This window comes from Vidua chalybeata, chromosome 20, assembly GCF_026979565.1.
Source record: "Vidua chalybeata isolate OUT-0048 chromosome 20, bVidCha1 merged haplotype, whole genome shotgun sequence".
In the NCBI taxonomy this organism is placed as follows: Eukaryota; Metazoa; Chordata; class Aves; order Passeriformes; family Viduidae; genus Vidua; species Vidua chalybeata.
Window position 1 is genome coordinate 11,277,690 of NC_071549.1, and position 21,944 is coordinate 11,299,633.

General features: G+C 42.6%; 1 protein-coding gene across 6 annotated transcripts; it reads left to right on the forward strand.

Moving 5' to 3' along the window:
* Positions 1 to 441: 441 nt before the first annotated feature.
* Positions 442 to 20,632, forward strand: SLC13A5 (solute carrier family 13 member 5). 6 transcript variants are annotated; one of them, XM_053961442.1, is made up of 15 exons: positions 442 to 536; positions 2,713 to 2,774; positions 4,717 to 4,822; positions 5,987 to 6,094; positions 8,472 to 8,600; positions 9,388 to 9,524; positions 9,945 to 10,159; positions 11,442 to 11,613; positions 12,742 to 12,864; positions 13,402 to 13,614; positions 14,395 to 14,516; positions 14,790 to 14,908; positions 16,070 to 16,231; positions 17,220 to 17,357; positions 18,001 to 20,632. In XM_053961442.1, exons 4-15 carry the CDS (start codon positions 5,990 to 5,992, stop codon positions 18,127 to 18,129), a joined length of 1,764 nt encoding a protein of 587 aa, XP_053817417.1. In that variant the 5' UTR covers positions 442 to 536; positions 2,713 to 2,774; positions 4,717 to 4,822; positions 5,987 to 5,989; the 3' UTR covers positions 18,130 to 20,632. The 6 variants fall into 6 exon arrangements, with proteins under 6 accessions (XP_053817417.1, XP_053817419.1, XP_053817416.1 ...); XM_053961441.1 differs by lacking the exon at positions 2,713 to 2,774 and having other exon boundaries at positions 445 to 536; XM_053961440.1 differs by lacking the exons at positions 442 to 536; positions 2,713 to 2,774 and adding an exon at positions 2,097 to 2,671.
* The last annotated feature ends 1,312 nt before the right edge of the window (positions 20,633 to 21,944 follow it).

Consider the following 21,944-nt stretch of genomic DNA (forward strand, 5'->3'; position numbering starts at 1 on the left):
AGGGCTCAGCCTGTGGCTGCTCATTCAGCAAAAAGGGGCTTTGTCTTCTGTCCACAAACATCTCCCACAGCATTCCCAGCATCCAGCCAGCCCTTCCCACGGCAAACCTAAAACCATGTTGAACACCTGCACAGGGAATTCACCCCAGCTTCTTTAGGGCAGAGCTTCACCTGAGGGAAAGGCACAGCCGCGGGCCAGAGGGGCAGAATCGGGCTGAGCGGCAGTTTTGAGTGAGGGGAGTGTCAGCTGAGAGACAGCTGGAAGTGAGGTTGTGATTGGCTGGAGGAACCGCGGACAGTGTATGAGCAGGACGCTGATTGGCTGATAGAACGCATGGGCGCAGCTGAGCCAGCCAATGGGTGCCCTTCTGCTGTTGAGTTCTGTTAGGCCTTGGCTCGGCTGAAGCTGTCTCTGGTGGGTGAGGGCGCGCTGCGCTTGCCGCGCTGGAGGGGCCTTCCTCAGCCTAAGGACGGCCGTGCCACTTTGCTCCCCACTGCTACAGGGTCCTGGGCTTTCGGGGGATAAGTTGTGATTGTGTAAGTATGGCCTTTTGCACATAGGAAGCCAAGGCCAGTGTGTCACTTCTTATGTTTCTGAAGGGTTGGAAGTGGCAGCAGAATGTTGCAATAGTCACAGGTCACCAACATGTCAAGAGACCGAGTCTTTAAGAGCTTGAGGTGATGTGGAACGTGTGGCATTAGAGTCCCTGGGTTGACGTAGTCTCTTCTAGGAGAGAAGACTACGTTCTAGGAACGTAATCTCTTCTAGGAGAGGAAAAGCTAATCATCTTTTCTTTTGTAGAGTTTGTCCAATGGCCTTGCTACTATTCAAGACACACCAGGTTCTGTGATCCTCATAGTCTCTTTCAGTCTTCTATTCTATGAAAGATGGCCAATTACCCTGAACAAAGAAATGAATGCTCTATCACTTAATTGCAAACATAACAAGAGAAAGAATCATCAGTCATGGAGGGAAATTGAGGCAGCTGCTGGGTTTGGCATCGTCCATGCACTGATTCCTCTCTCTGCCAGATACTGCAAAATCGCCCACAGTGGTATTCTGGAAAGAGAACATGCAGCAGGAGAGAAGGCTGTGAAAGAAACCTCTGCACAGCAAAGTAGCAAAAGAGCAGGAACTTGGGAATGTGAAATGCATACAAACTACTTTTGTTTCCTACTCAATGGCAAGCGTACTCCTGCCGTGTGGTTCTTCCTATGCTGCCTCTCTTACAGGAGACCTAGATAACACTAAGGAAAATCCTAGAAACCCTTGAAATCCCCCCTTTATAGGAGCGAAGATCTCTTGCCAATTTTTGCACAACTTCCTCTCTCCTGACATTTTTCTTTTTATTCTGCTGGATATCATTTCTTTGAAGAGCAGAGAGGGGAAAAAAACCTGAAACTGAAAGGCTCTGTTGCAGTAAGTCCACCCCAAACAGCTGTTTGGCCAAAAAAATTTTAAAGGAGAAACAGCAGCATTGCCAGACAAGTATTGGGGTTTGATTTTCAGTGACAGTTCCACACACAGAATAATTTTCTAATCCTTAGAGAAACTCTGGGATCTCAGTTTCCTTCTTTCCCATATAAGTTTGGTTTACATTAACTGCTTCAGCAGGTGGCAGGGTTCCTCCACCCCACCCCTGGCTGGCCTCTGCCCCCAACACCCAGGCGTGCTCCAGCCCAGGAGCAGAGGGAGCCTGTGGCACCCTGAGGAGGGAGGCATGGCATGAGAGGTCCCTCCAGGCTGCAGGGCCTCAGGGCTCGCTTGTGGTGAGCAGGAGGGTAGGGGCATGCTGCCATCCCCTTCACCTCTTGCGGGATGGTCATGGTAGTATTCGGCCCCCCAAACCCACCTAGGCCTCCCTGGGGCAGAGCTGCTTCCCTTGGACAAAAGCCACCAGCTCATGGGAGGTGTCTTTCCCCCATCTCCACCCAGGAGATCAGAAGTAGATGCTGGAGTATCAGAAAAAATAATTCACTAGTCTTTGCACAATGTATCATAATGTCATAGACAACAGCTGCCACAGATGTTTCTCAGAAATTGGTGTGGTTCATTTCCCATCTAAATAAGCCCCTTCTGTCCCCTATTTTTCTCTGGGAAAAATGAAAGAAGAAGAAAAAGGAAGCGCAGTAAGCCATTATTTAGATCTGGGAATAATGAATGTTTATCTGGATTTTGTAACACAAATTATGTAATGAAGCAGAGAAAAGGCTTTTGAACAAATATGTTAATGAGATGGCAGCTAAGGGAGAGGTTAGAGAGCTGCCAATTCTGAATCAAATTTTGAACATGATTTTCTTTTGGATCTTTTTTCTTTTGTAGTCGTTAGCCTGCACAGCATTTGAATGGGCTTTAGAACACAAACTATATGGGAAACACCAATTCTAGGTCAAGAAAGACTGATCAGCAACATATACTGACTGAGAAAACCCCACTGACTCAAAATTCATAATGAGGGCTTTTATGTAGAAAGTTGTTGGGCACGGGGATTGTGCCGAAAGGACTGTTCATTCAGAGTCTTGAGAACTTTTCCTGGAAAAATATCAGATGCTGCACTGGGAACTTAGTTGAAAGCTACTCCTGAAGCAGGACAGTGGACTGACAGTAACTGGGAAGGACCAACTGGAGGGAAAATGGAGAGCAATGAAGGAGTGGTTTTCTCTGAATGCTGGTAATAACTCTTTCTATTTAAATTCTGTGTAAACCTTCCAGTGCATAGCATTACCATACAAGACCTCTTCTAGGCATCTTTTGAAGGCAAGAATCATGTAGAGGTAAGTTCTGAGCTGGTTATTTTTTAAATGTGATTTTCAAAAGCCCAAGTAGAAAACATTCTTTTTCTACTACATCCTAGAATATCTCAGGGTCAGTTGTTTTAATTTGTGTTTCTTATTGCCAAGTATGATTCGACTTACAGTCCTTGTTTAATTTTATTTTGTTAAAACTTTTGTACCGCTGGCTGTTGCATGGAGCTTGCAACATGAAAGAACTTTAAAAAGAATGTGAGGAGCTTTTGTCTCGAAAGAGAGTAGCAGTTATCTAGGTCAAATGGACTGTTTAGAACCAGCAAATTGTACTTGTGTGCTTGGGCAGCATTTGAATTAGAGGCAGAAAATATGTGTGTCTGTAATTAAATGAACCAGCTTCTGCCTGTAAATCCACCTTTTTACAGACCATTCCTATCTTCCAATAACTGGAGTAACTGGGATGATTGCCTTGTAGAGAGTGCAATATATCAGAAAAGCAGCTTCTCAGGAATGAACTAAACTATTAAAAAATCTATATTTTACAATTTTTCTACCTGGACTGACCATGGAAATCCTACTTTCTAAGTGGGATTGTTTTTCAGTCCCTTTCTTTATGAAATAATACAGGTCAACCTTTCTTTACTAGTCTTCAGCGGTTCAGGTGCGGCTGTTCCTGCCACAGCTGTTCCTTGCCCAGCCATAACTAGCCCAGTCCCTTGAGCTGGCTCTAGTGCTCACTGAACACTTCACTGAACCTATTAAGCTCACAAACAGCAGAAAAATGTTCTGCTTTCTTTGTCAAGTTAAATCAAATGAACCCCAGAACCACCAGCTGAGAAACGTTGCAAAGGCCGGGGAAGGTTGGTGGCAGTGAGCCACAAGGTGGGCTTGGCTCTGTTACTCAAACACTTGATTTTTGATATGCTTCAAAATACCTGGGTTTATTAGGACAGCAGAACAGCAAATGGGAGAAATGCAACCAGGAAAAGGGATTTCAAGTACAAGAGAACTGATTCAGCTCCTGGTTCCACCTCACATCACCACCCATGCCTAAGCCTCTTTGTAACTCAAAAATTTGAGTTTCTTTGAAAACTGATTTGAAACTTACTACCAAAAAGAACAAGAACAGCACATTATTCAACATTAGGGTATCTAAGGATGCTACAGTCTTCTGCTTCTAAATTATGTCTGCAACCAAAACCTAGTTTTACCCACTGCTTTTAAAGCACTATCTAAACCTATTGCTCTCTACTATGTTCAGAGCCATACTGGCTAGAGGAAAGGATTCCTTTTTCTTGAAGATGTGCAGTTAGTGCTCAATTACCATGAGCTGAATTTCAGGCCGTGGGACATTTTTGTTTGAATGCTCTTTGGATCACCTAAAACTCCTCCTGGTGTTTTGCAAGTGCTTAGGCTCTCTGCAGCTCCCTTCTACCCAGCTGTCAGACTGGTTCTGTAAAGCAAGCAGCCAAAACTTTTTCTGTCTTCTCCTTGACACAGTGAAAAGGAAGCTCATCATCAAATGATATGAAGGCAAGTCTGCAATAATTCCATACAATAAGGGAATATTGATTCCCTTTTCTTTATTGACAAAAAAAGGACTGAGGCATGAATTAGCTAATTTCATTGCTCATGGAGTCCCTTGGGCATTAATAACCCATTAATAACCCATTATAACTCTCCATTAATAACCCATGTCTCATCCCCAGGTACAGCAAGCAAGTCTCCTTTCACAAGATTAGTCCATCTAAATGGACTAATTTAGATATTTTTTGTCTTTCTCTTTATTTTCTTTTTTCTTCACTGCATCTTATTGAAACAAGAAGACAACAAATCATATTTGCACTGGTCTATCAGAGTTAACTTTAGAACAACTCCTTTAGAGTGACCTATTTGCATTTTCTTATTTAAGTGCTTCTAGTCTTTTTTTTCTTTCTTTTTTTTTCTTTTTTTTTTTTTTTTTTACTAGGAACCATTTTTTTCATTGGAGACAGGACACAGGAATTCAAGTTTTCGCCAATTCCCCACTTTCTGCTAGACTTTGCACTGGTGCGAAGTGTGTTTCCTCTGTGTTGGTAAGTTACACAGAGGGACTGCTCCGAAAGGTTTGAAGATTTGGAATCTGTCCAGATCCGGTTGGCTACTGTTTTTCTCAGTGGGCATTCACTGCTTTTATAAATGAAAAGTAACATTGGAGTGTCTTGTTTTGAACTTCTGTCACTCAAGTTCCTCTGGTCAGCAGAGGACAAAGAGTGCAAGCTGTAGTCAGAGCTCCCTCATTGCTTGCTGTGGAATCTGAAAATCTTTATTTCTGTGAGTAACTGCTTGGTAAGACTGTACTAAGAGTCTGCAGGATCAAATTGTTGAGATATCATTTATGCTGACTTCAATTTCAGGTGGCTGTTGCCACTTGAAGCAAAACCTAAAATATCAACAATTTGTTTGTCCTCTGTGTAGCTGTCCCTTTCTGCCCACTCAGTCGTGCTGCTCACCATCAGTAGGGCCGTCCCTTTGGATTCCAAGGCTGCGCTGTAGACAAAGTCACTGAAGTCAACAACATCAAAAATAACCTTTCAGGTTAACCTTCCTAGGTTATTTTTAACCCAGATCCAGAGGCACAATGCCTCTCAAAATAATAGCAAAACACAGCCATGCATGCTTGCACAGACCTTTGTTTTGGGGAGATCCCCACTGTGGTTTTAACTCTCCATTTCCCTGAAAGAGCTCAGTCCTTCCCCACCACGGTGTGAATGAGCGAGGGACGATCCTCCCTTGGTGTCCCCAGCACCTCCCGAAAGTCCAGCTCCCGAAAGGGGCCGAGGCAGCACCCCGGTCCCTGCCCGCGATGAGAGTCTGTGCTTGCCGGCACCTTTCTGTGGGCTCTGTGAGCAGGGAGAACGTTCTTACAGCACGACCGGTGTGGTAGCTGATACACAGCCACTGAGCCGCTTTCCTTGGCACGGCGGTGGCCGTAAGGGAGGGGGTACGCGAGCGGCCCCGCGCCGTGTCCCGGCGGCGCGGCAGGGAGGGCGGGATGGAGCGGGGCCGGGGCGCCCCGGCAGGCTCGTGGAGGCTCGTTCGCTCCCGGTGCTCAGCCGCGCCGCTGCCCGGGGCGGCCCCCGCGGGGCGGGCGGGACGTGTCGCCCCCGGCCGGGTCCCTCCCGTCCCTCCCGCCCCGTACTTAAAGCCGCGGCGGCGGGCACTGCTCCCGCTGGCGCCCTGACCGTGTCACCCCGCAGAACATGGCCCCGACGTGCCTGCAGCCCCTGCTGAGGTACCGCTCCTTCGCCATCCTCTTCCTCACGCCGCTGCTGCTGCTGCCGCTGCCGCTCGCTGTGCCCACGCGGGTAAGTGCCTGCGGGGCCCCGGAGGGGACAGCCTGGCTCCGGGCCTGCTGCCCCCCGGTTGACCCCACTCCGCCCGGCTCCGGCCCTGCTCCCGGTGGCTCCCACGCATCCAACCCACCGTGCCAATTAGATGCAATTCATTCTAGGCCAAGACAAACCCGTTTGGAGTTGTCCTGCATTATGTCGTAGCGACTGGAGTGGGCTGAGGGGCAGGAGTCCGTCCCCCAGCTCTCTGCTGAGGGTCTGGTACTCCCAGCATGTTGCTTGGTGACATTCTCCATCCCGATGCAGTCGGCGTTGTGTTGTATGAATTGGACAGGATTTCAAATGCCATGTCCTCTGATTCATCCATCTTCCTCAAGGGATGGCGATGGTGCCATTTGCGTTCAGTGGCATTACACCAGCATAAAATTGGAATAACCCAGGGAAGTTTGGTCTTTAATGCCTTGTAGCCTTCTTGACCAAGTGTGAAAGCTCAGTTTGCAGTATTTTAGCCTACTAGAGCTTTGGTGGCTATTCTAATGCCAAAACCAGCCTTTCTTCTGAGCAACTTGTATCGCTCGGTCTGTTTTAAAGTACAGGAAAATTTTATCTGTGTTTATAAACCAAATTGCCAACCCTTCTTGTTCACCTTTCTAAATTATACCAGCCTGGCCTTTCAGTTGAATGGTGGTGCTTTATATAATGAGGAATTCATGACTGTTAAGCTCTACTTTGATCAAAACCAGGAAAGATAATTTCCAAAAATTTAAGTAGGTCTTCAGTTTGCCATTATTTGTAGGCATATTGTGTCATTAATCTAACCTAAGAAATTACAATATTTCACAATGGGAAAGCAATATTTCTGTCAGTGACTGCCTTTTCATCTCTCAGCCCGGAGGCAGGTCACTGTGTTTTGTGTCAACTGCACAGAAACACCAAAGAGACATTCGGTGACTGTTTCCATAAATCACAGATATATATAGGTATAAATACAAATATATATTTAATTCCAAATCTTTGGTTGTTTGAATTGGCCACAGTTGTTGGAGTTAAATTATAAGCATGGTTGTATTTTTGAACTTCACATGAATTATTTACTCTCTACTCTCTAAAACCAGAGTTTTGAATTTTATTCACTTACAGTTGTTTATCTGTCTTTCATACTAGCAACAGATAAACCACAGTCAGTTCTACCCCTGCATTACTGCAGTACAGCATGAATTGTATCATGAGCTGACCTTATATTTATAAAGGGAAGAGACTTCAATAGGATCTGCCTGATATCTTCTAGTCTGAAGAATTTTTCTTTTCAAAACTTGTGCTGTAATTAATCTGGAAACTTGAGAGGAAAAAATTCACATTACTTACAAAAGGTTTTTCTGGTTCTTAAACTTCTCAACAAAATTAACAAAAACACAGCCCTGCTTACTAATATCACCTGATGTCAGTTTTTAAGTGTCACTGTCACACTATTTATTTCAGCAATAAAATCACATTTGTTGTATTAGAGTAAAATCCTATAAACACATGCCCTAAATAGGGGCAAATAGTGAACTACAGAACACCTATTTCAGCTTTCAAACAGTTCACTGTTAGCTAATGAATGCCTGCTTCTCCTGACAATTTTTAGAGTACAAACCACAGAAGGCTGGGATACAGAAATGCCTGGTTAACAGCCCAAAAAGACAGGTTACAACAATTCTAAACTAGGGAATCTCCTTAGCAGGCAGGGACAGTATGATTTGGGAAAGTAGTTTAATACCTCTAATGTGCTTAGTCACCAAAAAAAAAAAAAAACAACAAAAAAAAAACCACAAACCAAAAAACAAACAAATGAAAACCCACAGACAAAAAAAAACCCAACAACATAAAAAAGAGTTTTACTTTAGGAGTTACTTTAAAAAGCAAAGAACTCTTAAATTATTCAGTGAAATATTTTCTGAGCTCAACTGTGTTACTGGACATACATCAAAGACTTGTGAATTTCAGGCAAGCTAATCATCCACACTGGGAAATTTGGCCATCCATTTAAAAAAATTAACTCTATATTGCTGTTCTTGGCTCCTAGATGTAAAGTCTGGTGACCTCAACCACCAAGAGGTACTTGCACACAGCAAACTGTGCACTTACCTAGTGGTGGAAGATTTGTTTTTATCAAGCATTTATTTTGTGTGGATGTGTTAAAGCAAGCACTATGGTCTTCTTGGTCAAAAAGATCTTTTTATACAAGTGACCTCAGAACATGATTTAAAAGCACAAGTTTAAGTCCTCATTTAGCATAACTTGTTAAGCTACAGACAGTGGAGTGTGTGAGCCACTTGTAAGAGCTACCAATGTGTTTCTTATCTTTAAAATCAGTTTCTAATGCTTAAATGTGTCTTCTATTATGTTGCAGGAGGCCAGATGTGCATATGTCATCATCATCATGGCTGTGTACTGGTGCACAGAAGTGATCCCCCTGGCTGTCACCTCCCTCATGCCAGTGGTATTTTTCCCTCTGCTTGGAGTTCAGACCTCTAAAAAAGTAAGGAACTTGTGCAATCCAGGTCTGATACAGAGAAATCCAGTGCTCTGGATTTGATCCCTCATCAATATTTAGCCAACAAGTCTGTATTAGTGTTCAGGGTTCTTATATGGGAAGATGCTTAACTACATACACATTTGCCCGAACTGTTAAGGGTGGGGGGCTTGAGGTGGTAGAGGGGAGGGTCTGTTTTGGGCATGGATCCTGCTGGAGAGCATCCCACTAGTGCCAGCAGTTTGTGTGTTCCCAACTACAAAGAGAAAGAGAAAAGTAGAGCTGATAGTCTTCTGGGAGATCTCAAAATGCATGGGACAAACTTGTGAGAGGATAGCTGGCATGGTGCTGGCAGGTCTGCTGTGTCCTCCCCAAATTTCTGCCTGGGCTGTTTGTGCTGGAAGCACAAAGCACAGGCTGTGTTCAGATTCTGTAGCCCAGGTTCACTACTGCCCAACAAGCTGGTGAAGGCAGGTGTGGTTGCTCATGGTGCTGAGAAAGCCCTTTTGGAGCTCAATATTTCCAGCACCTTCCATACTTTGAGCCCCCAGCTGCATTTTAGGAAACTGGTGTCATTTTGCACACTGATGCACAAAGAGCTCCTGCACAGGCAAATCAGCAGTTACACAGGAGATCAAGAGCTCAGGAAACTGCAGGGAGCTCTCAGGCAGCAGCTGCCTCTTGTTCTAGTGTTGGTTGGGGCCTGGTCCAGTCCATAGATTTGAGAGGGTGGTAGGCAAATTGTACTAGTGAAGCAAGTATTTTGGCCTGACTTACCTTCTCTGTCTTTCAGGTGTGCTTGCAGTACCTAAATAACACAAACATGCTCTTCTTTGGAGGGCTGATTGTTGCAATTTCTGTTGAGCACTGGAATCTTCACAAAAGGATTGCACTGAGGGTCCTTCTGATTCTTGGGGTGAAACCTGCACTGTAAGAGTATTACATTGTTTATTTATTACCTCTTGTTAGTTTAGCAAAGGCCTAGGGATGGTATTTAACACTCAGCAGAGAAAGGATCCTTCAAGAGCCAATTTAGCTGTACTTGCACAGAGTTTCCAGAAATGAAGTCTAGCAATAGGAGCAGTTTATTTGTACTTTATCCAAAACTAGCATCTGACTAAATTTTAGAGGCTTGCCATTGGGGACAAAATTATGACAGACTTAATTATGCCCTGGGATTCCTTCAGTGAATGTGGCAGAGCTGTCCTAGAAGGGAATCTGGCCCTGCTCTGTACTAGTGGCTGCACACATCCCTGCCTAGGCTTTGCTCTCCAAATTGCAGTGACTACAAAGTCTAGCAGCATCTGTTCACTTTCTTCCTCTCTCCTCTGTGTCTTTCTCTCTTTTCAGCCTGATGCTGGGATTTATGATAGTCACTGCCTTCCTGTCAATGTGGATAAGCAACACAGCCACCACTGCCATGATGGTTCCCATTGTCCAGGCTGTCCTGGATCAATTGGACAGCACAGAGAATGATGTGACCACCATGGAACAAGCAACTGGGCAAACAAATACAGTGATTGAACTGGAGGAAAAGAGCATATCAGAGTCCACTGCAGTGCATGGTAAGGGCCTGCTCACCAATAAGCTGATGCTACTGAACTTGCTACACTCAGCTACACAGAGTGCTGTGTACCCTTTCCAATGATAGAGGATGGTAACCTGACTGAAATCCTGTAAATACATGACAATTAGGTTTTACAAAATAGCTTTCAATTTTGATGGCTGGTATTTTGTATGCTAGTGCTAGATCCCAGATGGGTTGTTTTGTTCTTTCCTTAGAGCTGGAGTCATCCAGTTTCCCTAGACTTAACCACCTGTTTAGGGAAGTGAAGAGCATATCCTGTGGGAAATAACCATCCAAACCCCCAGCATCCCACTTTCTAAATCTTGTGATTATCAGTGGGGATTCAGCTTCTAGGCCATGTAGGACTATTTGAAAAAATGATGTAAACACAATCTATTTTGGCTCTAGGGTAATAAATATCTCTTTGTTTACTAGATTGTATGTGGAGGTGGGGAGAAGAAGGAAGACTACTTTAAAAGCCACATGGAAAAGAGGAATTGGTGTAATTTGACTCACAGTAGACAAACTGTTCTTGTGTGTGATCTTACCCTGATGTTTGATTACTCAAGGTCCTCTGCCACTGACGTGATTCTACAATAGGTTTCACTTCATTTTAAATATGTGCACAAAGTCAGACCCTCTCATTTCACTGCTCTGCTGTGCTGTTACACAGGGCTGTCTTATTAAATATGATTAAAGATCAGATTCCAAGTGTAGTGAAGATAATAAGTGTGCAAAAAATACCCTTTGATATTGTTGAGTTGGCTGTAATTGCCATAAATTCTTTGTCCTGCTCCATTAGTCCAGTCAGACTTCAAGATCAGTGTTAACCTCAGAGAACAATGGACACAGCAGTAAAGTTTTGTGGTTATTGTAAATTGACATCATGCCAAGCAAGGATTTGGGTTTCAGTGGGGCTTTTTTTCTGCCTATATTCAAATCTGTTAAAGCTAGTTGGGTTCTCACTGTGGAATTGGAATGGTTCCAGTGACTACAATATTTGGCTGGTGGTAAGCCTCTCTGTGAAACAAGACATTACTGAAGAGGAGTTGTGGCACTTATGTGGCCAACAGCATCCTTGGATCATGTAAACCCAGTCCTTCAGCCTCTTTCTTCTGTTCCTCATGAACGTTAGTCTGAAGTATTTAGGGGGATATCTGTGGGTTTTTTTATTAAAATAAATGGCACATAAAAAATGGAAGCACTAAGCCTACAGACTCTATCCTGAACTCTCTGCCTTTCCAACCTTACCTGAGGCAAACAATTTTCTTTCTGTCTAGTTGTAATCAATGAACAAGTCACTGATGACCCCAAATCTTCTGAGGAAAAGAAAATGAAGAAGCGTATATGCAAGGGAATGACACTTTGTGTATGCTATGCTGCCAGCATTGGAGGAACTGCAACACTTACTGGAACAGGACCAAATGTGGTACTGAAAGGCCAGATGAATCAGTAAGTAATTTTTGCTTCTTCTTTTAGTTATGCTGTCATATTGTTTGTGTGACCAATCGACTGATCTTAGATGACAATTTCAGGAGTGAGCTTCAAGCAATTAGTTGAGGGACTGAGACTGAGAAATGTGTATGAAGTGTTGGGCCTCATTTTTTTGTGCTTCAGCATCTTTTAAAAGGAAGCTATGTGATGGAATTAAGGTCTTCTGAGAAGATTGGAAATACTTGTTGGCAATCGACATGCAAGTGGTTGATTATGAGATATTGGTTCTTCTGTGTCCTCTTTTTCAACTGAAATGCAGCACATCAGAAGAGGAACTGCAGTAAAGAAAAATGTAGATTAATTCTACTCATAAGCACACTGAAGAGAGCTAAAAGGAACTTAGCCCCTCCTGTAACACTTGTTCCTCCATGCTGTAGCTGTGGAAACTGCAGTTGTGTTGTTCTGTCATTGCTAAACTGAGTTTGGGAACTGATCTACATGGAATCCAATCTACAGTGGAAATTTTTCCAACATTGCTTCCTTGTGTTGCAAGTACTTCAGCCTTAGCTGCTACATTATCTGTTGGTTTTAACACCCAGATGGAAGTTTGCTATGGATATTTTTCCTCCGATCATTATTGGCAAGCAAAGAGAATAACAAAAATTGCCTTTCTTAAAACCCTATCTTCGTTCTTTCAAGCCAACTAGCAACTTTTTCATCTTTTGAAGGCAGCAGAAGTACAGGTATTAATTTCAGGAAAGACATTTCTTGCTGTCTTACTAGAATGAGTTGGGAGGAAGAAAAAAATATCCTGTCTTGGGATAAATGAACAGGCATGTTAGAAGTGAAAGGTGTCTAGAATATATGGGAGATCTTTCAGCCACACTTGTCTGACTGAGACCTACAGTATCAACATAAGCTCCTATATGCATCAAAGTAAAACAGAGGGGAAACTGACAATCACTTAAGTTCTTCTCTGAAATCAGGCTGCCTTCCCCCATGACTTAAATTAGGCTGTGGATGTTACCTGTGATTGCTTGTAACGGTTGTCCTAGATTTACATGCATAACTGTCACTAACACATATTATAGGGAGACTACATTACTAAATATTTTGACATTCATACAGAAAATCATTTCTTTACAGGTTATACCCCAACAATAATGATGTTGTGAACTTTGCTTCCTGGTTTGGATTTGCACTCCCAAACATGGTCCTGATGTTGGTGCTAGCTTGGCTTTGGTTACAGTGCTCCTTCATGGGACTCAAGTGAGTGTTTATCTACATGATATTGTGTAACCCCCTCAGTAAGTTAGTGTAGATCAGCTTACTGAGACATCTGGCTAAAACAAATGCACTGACAAGTTACTAATTTTGTAGCAGAGAGCCGGTCTATTTCACAGAAATTTTGAGGTCTGGAAACCTTTTGTGTTCATGGGAGGTATATTAAGGCAAAAGCCATATACATTCTTAATCTTCAGACAGAATTGCCTTTTTATTTTTCAATCTCTCGCCTGTGAATTTCAGCCCTAGGAGAACTGGCACAGCTGCTTTGCAGCCATTAATTCAAACCTGACTTTTTCACCCTGGGTTACTCCAAATTGCCATCCTTTGATAGACCACATTCTTCTGTGAGAACTGGTGTGTCCCCACAAAATACTTTGGCACTGTTGTAGTTTCTTTATTTATGGCCTCTGCTTTGGTCTGTGTCTGTCCCCAAGAGGGGCAACTTCAGAGTGATAAGAATGTTAGATCCCTCTAATATGTTTGTACTTACAGTATTTTTTTCTCCGTTTTTTTTCAAAGCTTTAGAAAAAGCTGGGGCTTTGGGACAGAGAAAACTGCCAAAGAAAAAGCTGCATACAGTGTGCTGAAGGCAGAAATGAAGAAGTTAGGCCCTATGTCTTATGCTGAATTAAATGTCCTCCTCTTGTTTGTATTGCTGGTGCTCTTGTGGTTTTCCAGAAACCCAGGCTTTGTAAAAGGCTGGGCCGCCAGGCTCTTCCCAGGAGGAGAAAAGTAAGTTTTTAGGGTTTTTTTCCATTTTTTACACTCTTGGTTCTTAATCAGATTCCCTTGCTCATACATTCCATTTTGAATGTGGGGTCATTAAGTCCAACTTTACCTGACTTCACATGTTTGCTGGGCATGTTTGCTGATGCAATGGCTTGTACATGACACTACCAATCATCTATGATTTGACAGTTTGTACTGCAGTAAAAAGGCTGGAGACTGAGACATGGAGCAAGCTGAACTTCCTAAAAGAAGAGAAAATTCTGTAATGTTGGTCTCAGTCACACTGACATACACCTTGGTATTTTGTTTGTATGAGCTCCAGTCAGTTGCAGTGACATTTGAATATTTGGTAATATCACCTTTAACCAATACCTTAGAACTCACTGGAAATTTGATTTTATGCTTTGAATGGTTTCTTTGCATAGTGTTCGTGCATGGCATGTCAGGAACATAAAATACACGTTGGGACTATGATTCAGGCCATTTCTTTAGATGTCTGTCTTTGAGATACAACTGTTGAATCTTGGCTTCAGCACAGAGAAGGAACCCTGCTCCAGGAGGGATGAGTTGTCATCCAGGACTCTTATTTATTAATATTGTAGATTGTTTCTTTTATTATTATAAATTATTGCAGGTCTGAGAGACTTCAGACATCATCTAATGACCCATTTTACTCAAGCCCAAAATGGGATGGCAAAGATCAGTGACTAGAATGCTGGAAGGCAGCCCTTTTCTAGGAGAAAGGTGTCCATTTTCTAACCTGTATTCTCTTTTCTTCATTAGGTATATCACTGATTCTGTTCCTGCTGTGTTTATTGCCCTGTTACTGTTTATCCTTCCTGCTCATAAGCCCAGATGCGTAGCCTGGAATCCAAGCATGTCTGACCCTGAACAGACTGAAGAAGGTATTTAAAAGAGGGACCGTAGTACTGTGAAACATCTAACCCACTCAGCTAACAAGGCAGAAACATGCACTGGATTTGCATGCAGTTCTTTAGAGCATCTCATCTACCTCCCTTGTTGGGCAGGGCTGGGGCACAGTCCATGTTCACGTGTGTTACCCTCACCCTGTGCAGGTTTCTCAGTATTGTGCATCTGCCCACTGGTATCTTACAGAACAGAAGACAAAGTGTCTTCACTCTCCTAAAACATGTTCTACTTTTCATTTCTCACTTCAGATAAAAAAAAGCCATTTTTATCAGCCCCGCTGCTAGACTGGAATGTGGTTCAAAGGAAGATGCCCTGGAGCATTGTGCTGCTGCTGGGAGGAGGTTTTGCTTTGGCTGATGCAAGCGCAGTATGTCCTAACATCTGTTTTTCTCTGACTCAAAGGCGAACTTTCCTGGTTTGTTATCTAGTCCTGTATTACTGGGCATGCACCCAAAGCCAAACCCAGTAGCAAAGTTCAGATCTGAAGGGAGATCTAAATTAGCAAAAACCAAGGAGAGGTAAATGCTTGTGAGTCTTCTCCAGGAATTTTTGTTCTCTGACCAAGTTTCTTTAATTTATCTTACCTTTTGGAGACTCCCAAGTAGGTTGGGATCTTTGCTGTCTGGACAGTCCAGAAAAGCATCCTTTCTTATTTCTGTAATCATCTCAATCCCAGCCATGGCTAGAAAAGTAGAAGTATAGATAGCACTTGTCAGATATTCAGAACCATTTGAGGTTTGTTTGAAGGTTATATATCTTCAGACTTAAAGCAAAACCACTGCTGAAGTGGTTAGAAAGAATATCCTGGATTGATGCTGTGTTCATAAATTCACAGAAAAGGCAGCTAAATTCCCAGAACAAGAAGGAATCTTGAGGTGAACCATATTGTTTCTTTCATCACTGCTGAGATGCATCTAAATCAAAGCAAGCATTAGCTATCAGTAGTGCTGTACTTTGGGGAAAGTCATGTTCACATCTAAGTTTTGTGGCTAATTAGGTTTAAACCATGGGACAAGTTAAAGCTCTGGGCCTGACATTCATTTACATACATCACACATAGATTATTAAAGCTTCAGAGCATTAAAAACAATCAAGTCAGAGATTTTGTAACCTGTTTGTATCAACTACTGCCTGTGTTCCTACAATAGAGCATTCATACAGAATCATAACCTTCAGAAACCTTAGAAAAATGTACCAAGAAGCTTCTGGGCCATACATTAAGTATTTGCAATGGCCTCAGAAAAACTTTCTTGTTCAGCAAGAAAACCATAATTTTGTAACCTGTGTGTGAGAAAGTATCTGGTTTCCAGAAAAATCAGAGAAGTGGGATTCAGTGTTATGTCTAGTTGGCAAGGAATTTTTTTTTTTTTTTTAGTTTTTGTAACAGATAATTGCACTTTCCTGGATGGTGTTTGTATAATTCAGGACTCCTTTAGTATTATTTGACAGGAATGTTGCCCATAACATGGCTTCCCTGGTTGTGAGTCAGGGGTTCTAAACCTCACTGAAACCCACTTTTTTCTTGCAGAACTCTGGGCTCTCAGCTTGGATGGGTCTTCAGATGACTCCACTGGGATCTATCCCACCATGGGCCATTGCAACAGTGATCGCCCTTATTACAGCTGTCTTCACTGAATGCACCAGTAACGTGGCCACAGCCACCCTCTTCCTGCCTGTCTTTTCGTCCTTGGTAAGATTGCTTCTGTCCTGTTACCCTGTCAACTGGAGAATCAGAGTTAAACGGGGTGACAAAGTAATACTATAATTATTGTCTTGGATGTTGCTCCAGTGTACTTAAAAGGAAGCCAGGTCATGTCTTCTGTAAGGTGTGTGCCTTCCCCCTGGAGAAAGTGAAGTGACAGTCACTTTTTCAATACAGATCAGCAAACATCAGTTACTTCTGGTCATTTTGAACAATCAACTTAGAACTGGAAAAACACACACACACAAAACCCAAACAAAAAAAAAAAAAATCCAGCACTTTCTGATGATGCCTTTGAATTATTCATCTTGATATTTTGTGCTAAAATACTCAAAGTGGTAGACCTAATTATTAGAAATGTGTCATTTCTCATAGGAACCCAGAACAATTTTAAAACTTAGGTAGGAAAACCTGGTAAGTTTTGCTGCCTTTTCTGAGCAGAATCAAAACTGTGGCATAAAGAGAAAAAATAGGTTACTTTGGTCTTTAATTAGAAAAGGACAAACACTTTATTTTAGACTATTTCATCAAAGCAAAATTACCCCAATCAAGGTACTGAGCTATTAATGACTTAAATTGGCACTTAAGTTTTGAGTGCCACAGAGTTTATGTAAAGTCTAAGAGTGTCACTCCACGTGCCTAGTAATTATAATTCCCATTCCTGGAAAAAGGGTGGTCCAAGGTCAAAGAAAAGATTGTTGGATATATTTGACCAGAAATCTAAAGTATACCATAGAGCAAAACAAACAACATGAAAGCATCAAGCCTTGTTTTTAAGTATCATTGGGCAGGAAACAACAGCAAGTTATCTTTGAGCACATGTGGATTTCAGAATAAAATGTTTGTGAATTATTTTGGTGATGTAATACAAGGAAACAAAATAAGCCCATGCATCTCATTGATCTGGGGTAGATTGATCCTTTATGCTTTTCTTTTCAAACACTCCCAGAGTGATATTCTCTCCATTTCATTGCAGGCTGAATCTGTCAAGATCCACCCTTTGTATATTATGCTGCCTGCTACTCTCAGTGCTTCATTTGCCTTCATGCTACCTGTTGCAACACCACCAAATGCCATAGTGTTTTCTTATGGCCACATCCATGTTTTGGATATGGTAAGATAATTGCCTTTTCTCTTATCTGAAATTCTCCATTGCTTTCTTCCTGAAATATGGTGAGAGGCTTTGGCAGAAATACAGGTTGGCCCAAGTGAAATGAAAAACTGACAAGTCATAAGTCTCTGAAATCTGAAGGGTTTAAGTCCAGGCATGCCCTGCAGTGTTCTGGGGCTTTGGAGAGTGTCTAAAGCCTTGTCTCCACTGGAGCTGAAAGCAGAAGGTAGCAATCAGTAGCCCTTGGCTCTGGTCCTCTGATTTTCTGCCAGACCACACAGGGCAGGTTCTGGGCAGAACACACAAACATTACTGGTTTTCTAACTGGGTACTTGAAGAGGGCATAAGCTGTTCTCTAACTAATAAGAATAACTTGTTAAACATGCCTTAAAGCTCCTTGACTGGTTGTATACATAGCAAAGCGCTCAAAGACTTTGCACAGTGTGTTCCCTGGTATCTCCACCTAAGCAAGAGATGAAGGCAGTGGATAAAACGGCTATTTCTGTGATTTATTTTACCATCTTTCTTGTGTATGTACAAGTAGGTCTTGCTGGAGTTTGCTGTGCTGGTGTTTGGGTGTTGCTGGTTTGGACTTGCTGTGCTGATGTTTGGTTATTGTTGTTGGTTTGGATTTTTTTCCTCACAGGTTAGAGCTGGAATAGTGATGAACATGATTGGAGTCTGCTGTGTCACACTGGCCATCAACACATGGGGAAGACCTATGTTTGAGCTGGACACATTCCCAACCTGGGCAAACAGCACAAGAAACCAGTGAGCTGTGAAGAATTTGTATGTTGAACTAGGAAAGTACCCTTAGTACTCCCTATTGCCTAAAGTCCTGTATAAAGTCTCATCACCACTTCAGATCCAGTGTTGGGTGTTTGCTGCCTTCCAGCAATCACACATCAGTTCGGATTTGAACCAACCCAATCTTACTCCAGTTGTGCTGGAGCCAAAAGCGTTTGCAATTGTACAACCTCTGTCAGAATCATAAGTACGTTTGAGTGATCCGTTGTGCCTCCAATCAAGGTCAAGAATTAGGATTTATCAAACTTTCAATAAAGAGAGGGGAGGCTGTTGCATCAAATGGTTTGAACTGTTATATCACTGGTATCCATTTGTAAATCATTAGCATTGAATATTGCACTCAGGCAGCTGTGGAACATTCCTTACCTATTCCTTATATCTACAAGTCAGCAACTGTACAAAGGAATCCCTGTTGTCACTTGTCTAGTGAAGAAGGGGTACATGATGTTGTGCTATGTTATACTTTAGTTGGGCCTCAGCCGTGTGGTGGGATCCTTCCAAGTCAACATCCAACACACTTTCTCTTGCCTTGTTTTCACTCCCAAGTCTCACTGCATTTAGACACCCTTATTGAGGGTTGAGATAACCTAATTCCATGATGTTCATGATTCAGCTGATACCTCAGACAATGATGCCCTAAGGCTGGCACTGTGGCAATTAGAGGGCAGGGAGCCTTTCCCTCAGTCACAGGTGTGATTTCACATACCAGCTAGTGTTTTCCGAGTGCCAGCCTGGAGATGACCAGTGGCCCATGGGACTTGACATCTATTGCAGAAGTTCCTGAATTAGCCCCTGATGTACCTTATTAATTAACTCTGGAATTTTCGAGTGAAGTCAAGACGTGAGGAAGGCTCTAACTGATGACCTGGGAAAAATGTAGAGGCCCAGATTTTAGTGCTTTTGCTGGCTGACAGCAGTGGGAGTTGTCTTGTGTACTTTGGAATCCATGCATTGTGAGAAAAGTAGTTTGTAACCTAATTATGCCATTTCTGTTGTAGAAGTAGTCTACAGAATGATTGGTTGGGCTGGGTGTATTTTGTCAGTGGTACATGGATACTTTTCCTTCAGCCCTGGGGATGGAGGTGGGTGGGAGGTAAAGCAGTGTCTTACAGTGGGAAGATCTGTGGGTATGACCTGGGATTTGCTTCCAGATTTGCCATGTATCCCCATGCAAGTCAGTTCACTTCTTTGTGCTTATTTCCCCTCCTAAAGAAGATGTTATGGAACCTATCTACCTCACCAAGGTGTTGTGAGGACATAAGGGTCAAATTCTGCAGCCACAGTGATTTCCCACCTCATGATAATGGGTACAAGGTGTTAAGTTACAGAATCATAGAATTCTATGTAGAAGATCTGGCATATAGCATAGCATTGTGTTTAGGATATTCAGTAGTTCTGTTATTAATGTGAATTTTCTTTATGAACTGGAAAAATACATTTTTATCTAGAAGTGAGGGAAATATTTATCCACGAAATGACCAGATGTTTTTTTGAGCAGAAAACTGCTTTAAGAATTGATTTTTGTGCCTTTATCTCTTATGCTCTTTCATGGTGCTAAGCACCATAAACTGTCCGCTGAATGTTGTTCCCAAGTGCCACCAATGGCTCCCTGATTCCCACTGGCTGCATGTGGTGCAGCCTCACACTTCTTCCAGGGAATGGTGGAGCATGTGGATAAACACTCTTTCACTTGCAGAGTCTATCTAAGGAAGAGGCCAGTTCTAGTGCCAAGAATTGGCAGATGAGATTTTGCTCACAGATATTTGTCACCACCTGAAACTTATCACAATATTTTTTTTTAAGAAAGTGAAACCAGGAACAGTTGAGCACGTTCTGTCCTTTGGCAGTCACCACTTAATGCTGATTTGTATCTCTAGGTATCTAAAGGCATTTGAGAAAGAAAGAGACTTTCTCTGCTTTCTGATGGACTTCACAGTGTGAGAACATGTTATTTTTGCCAGATACATGGTGCTTGCTCTGCTCTGCCTGACAAGTAAGATACAGGGGAGCCTGCATGGGTAGATGATACTGAGCTTGGCTATCTCGGTTCATGCAGACTGAAACTCCTCTAAAACCAATTCCAGCTAAAAGCTGTAGGACAGACAATTCACTGTCCTGTTTGCAGAAAAGAATGTTCTGAAAGTTTCTTGAATGGGAGAGATTGCCCTCACCTCAGCTAGTGAAGAGCTTCACTTTGTTGCTGGACAAGAAGGAAGCAAATGCTATTTTCATCAATAGTCACACAGGGTGATTCATGGTCAGGAGTGCTGGGCCATGGAAGTGTTCATGTGGGGTAATAAAGAGTGTTGAGTTTATTGTAACTGTGAAGTATTTGATGTGTCATCTCTCTACTGTTAATAGCAGTTTCTTTTTGAGAGACTTCTATGATATCCTGTGATTGATTCATATTTAATTTAAATGGGTGAGTTGCATAATTAGATCCTGGCAAATAAAAACTTTCTAGAACTGTCTCCCCTCCTGTGTAACATAGTGGACCACTTGTTTCTGCATTAGCTTCCACTGTAGCACACTGTTGCCCCAGCCTCAGTAGGATCCAGGAAGGTAGATGCTGTAGTGAATAATGCAAATCAGAGATTTGGACACCACTTTTAAGTGTCTTCAGAACTGAATATCAGTGGTTTCTTTCATCAGCTAAGTGATAACTCAAGTTTGGATCTCTGAAGATGTTCAGGTGGGACCAAATCAGGTGGCATACCCTACGAACTGTCTCATTCATTTCAGAGTAAAGGATTATAAGAATCTAAGAAACACAACCAGTTTTTAAGAATTAATGTTGTACAAACTTTCCAATATAACAGGCATAAATGGACTGTTCTTCAGCAGCAAGCATGCATGGTGTCCTGTTCCAGTGCCCTGAGTAAATACACGTTGCTTGCAGTGGACAATGCAAGGACAATTGCTTTGTGACTAGATCTGGTTTACAGCCCCTTCAGACAAGTATCATAGAAACTTACCAGACATGGCATTTGTTTTGTTGCTCATCAAAGGAATATTGTTTTAGATGCAGAAGTTGTGATGGTCCTAAGGTAGTGGCATAAAAGAATCCGTTTGCCCCTCACTTTAAAACACACACTCCCAGCACCCACAGAAAACATGGGAGGATCCTCAGTGTGGGCTTTGTCAGGGCGGGTTATTCAGCCATGCCGAATGAGCAAACAATTCCCATTTTACCATATGAGGGCAGAGTGTGATTCCTTGTGGTCAGTGAGTCTGTCAGCTGGCCAGCTGGCAGCACAGCTGGCAGTGCCGCCTCTAAGGAGCTAAATTAATGCTTTGTTATTTTCTGCCCACTCTCTATGGATCCTTGGCTTTTCCTTTCTTCTCTCAAAATACCAATTTACCAAAATATCAAGTTGCTAATGTTGTTTCTGCAAATACTGAGTGTCCCAAACCTGCAGCATTGTGATCTGGGCTGCTGCTGCACAGGGTTCCTGCTTGGTCATGTACTAGTGTGCAAACTTGTTCCCACAGTGTACTAGTGCTTGGGAATGGTCTCACATCTGTGAATGAGTTCATGAATTACCAAACTACAAGAAAACATACAAAGAGAGAACAAAGGTATTTCCTGCCCATGTGTTGAACATCTAGATCTGTGAAATAGAGAAGAAAAACCTTTCAGCATTCTCTACACAATTAGAAGAAGTCCCCAAGATGAAGAGTGGTTCAGATTTGTTGGTGTCATCCACTGAGTTCAGAGCAGCGAGTAGTGCATTCCATTTGAGTTCTGATCTCATTTGAACTCGGTGTTTGGCTTATTCAGAC

Bases quoted from the DNA above. Each gene is read 5' to 3' on its own strand.
- SLC13A5 (XM_053961440.1), top strand. From the start codon at position 2,634: ATGGAGAGCAATGAAGGAGTGGTTTTCTCTGAATGCTG. The intron at 10,160-11,441 runs GTAAGGGCCTGC...CTTTCTGTCTAG, and splicing joins AGAGTCCACTGCAGTGCATG to TTGTAATCAATGAACAAGTC. The intron at 14,517-14,789 runs GTATTTAAAAGA...TTCTCACTTCAG, and splicing joins CCCTGAACAGACTGAAGAAG to ATAAAAAAAAGCCATTTTTA.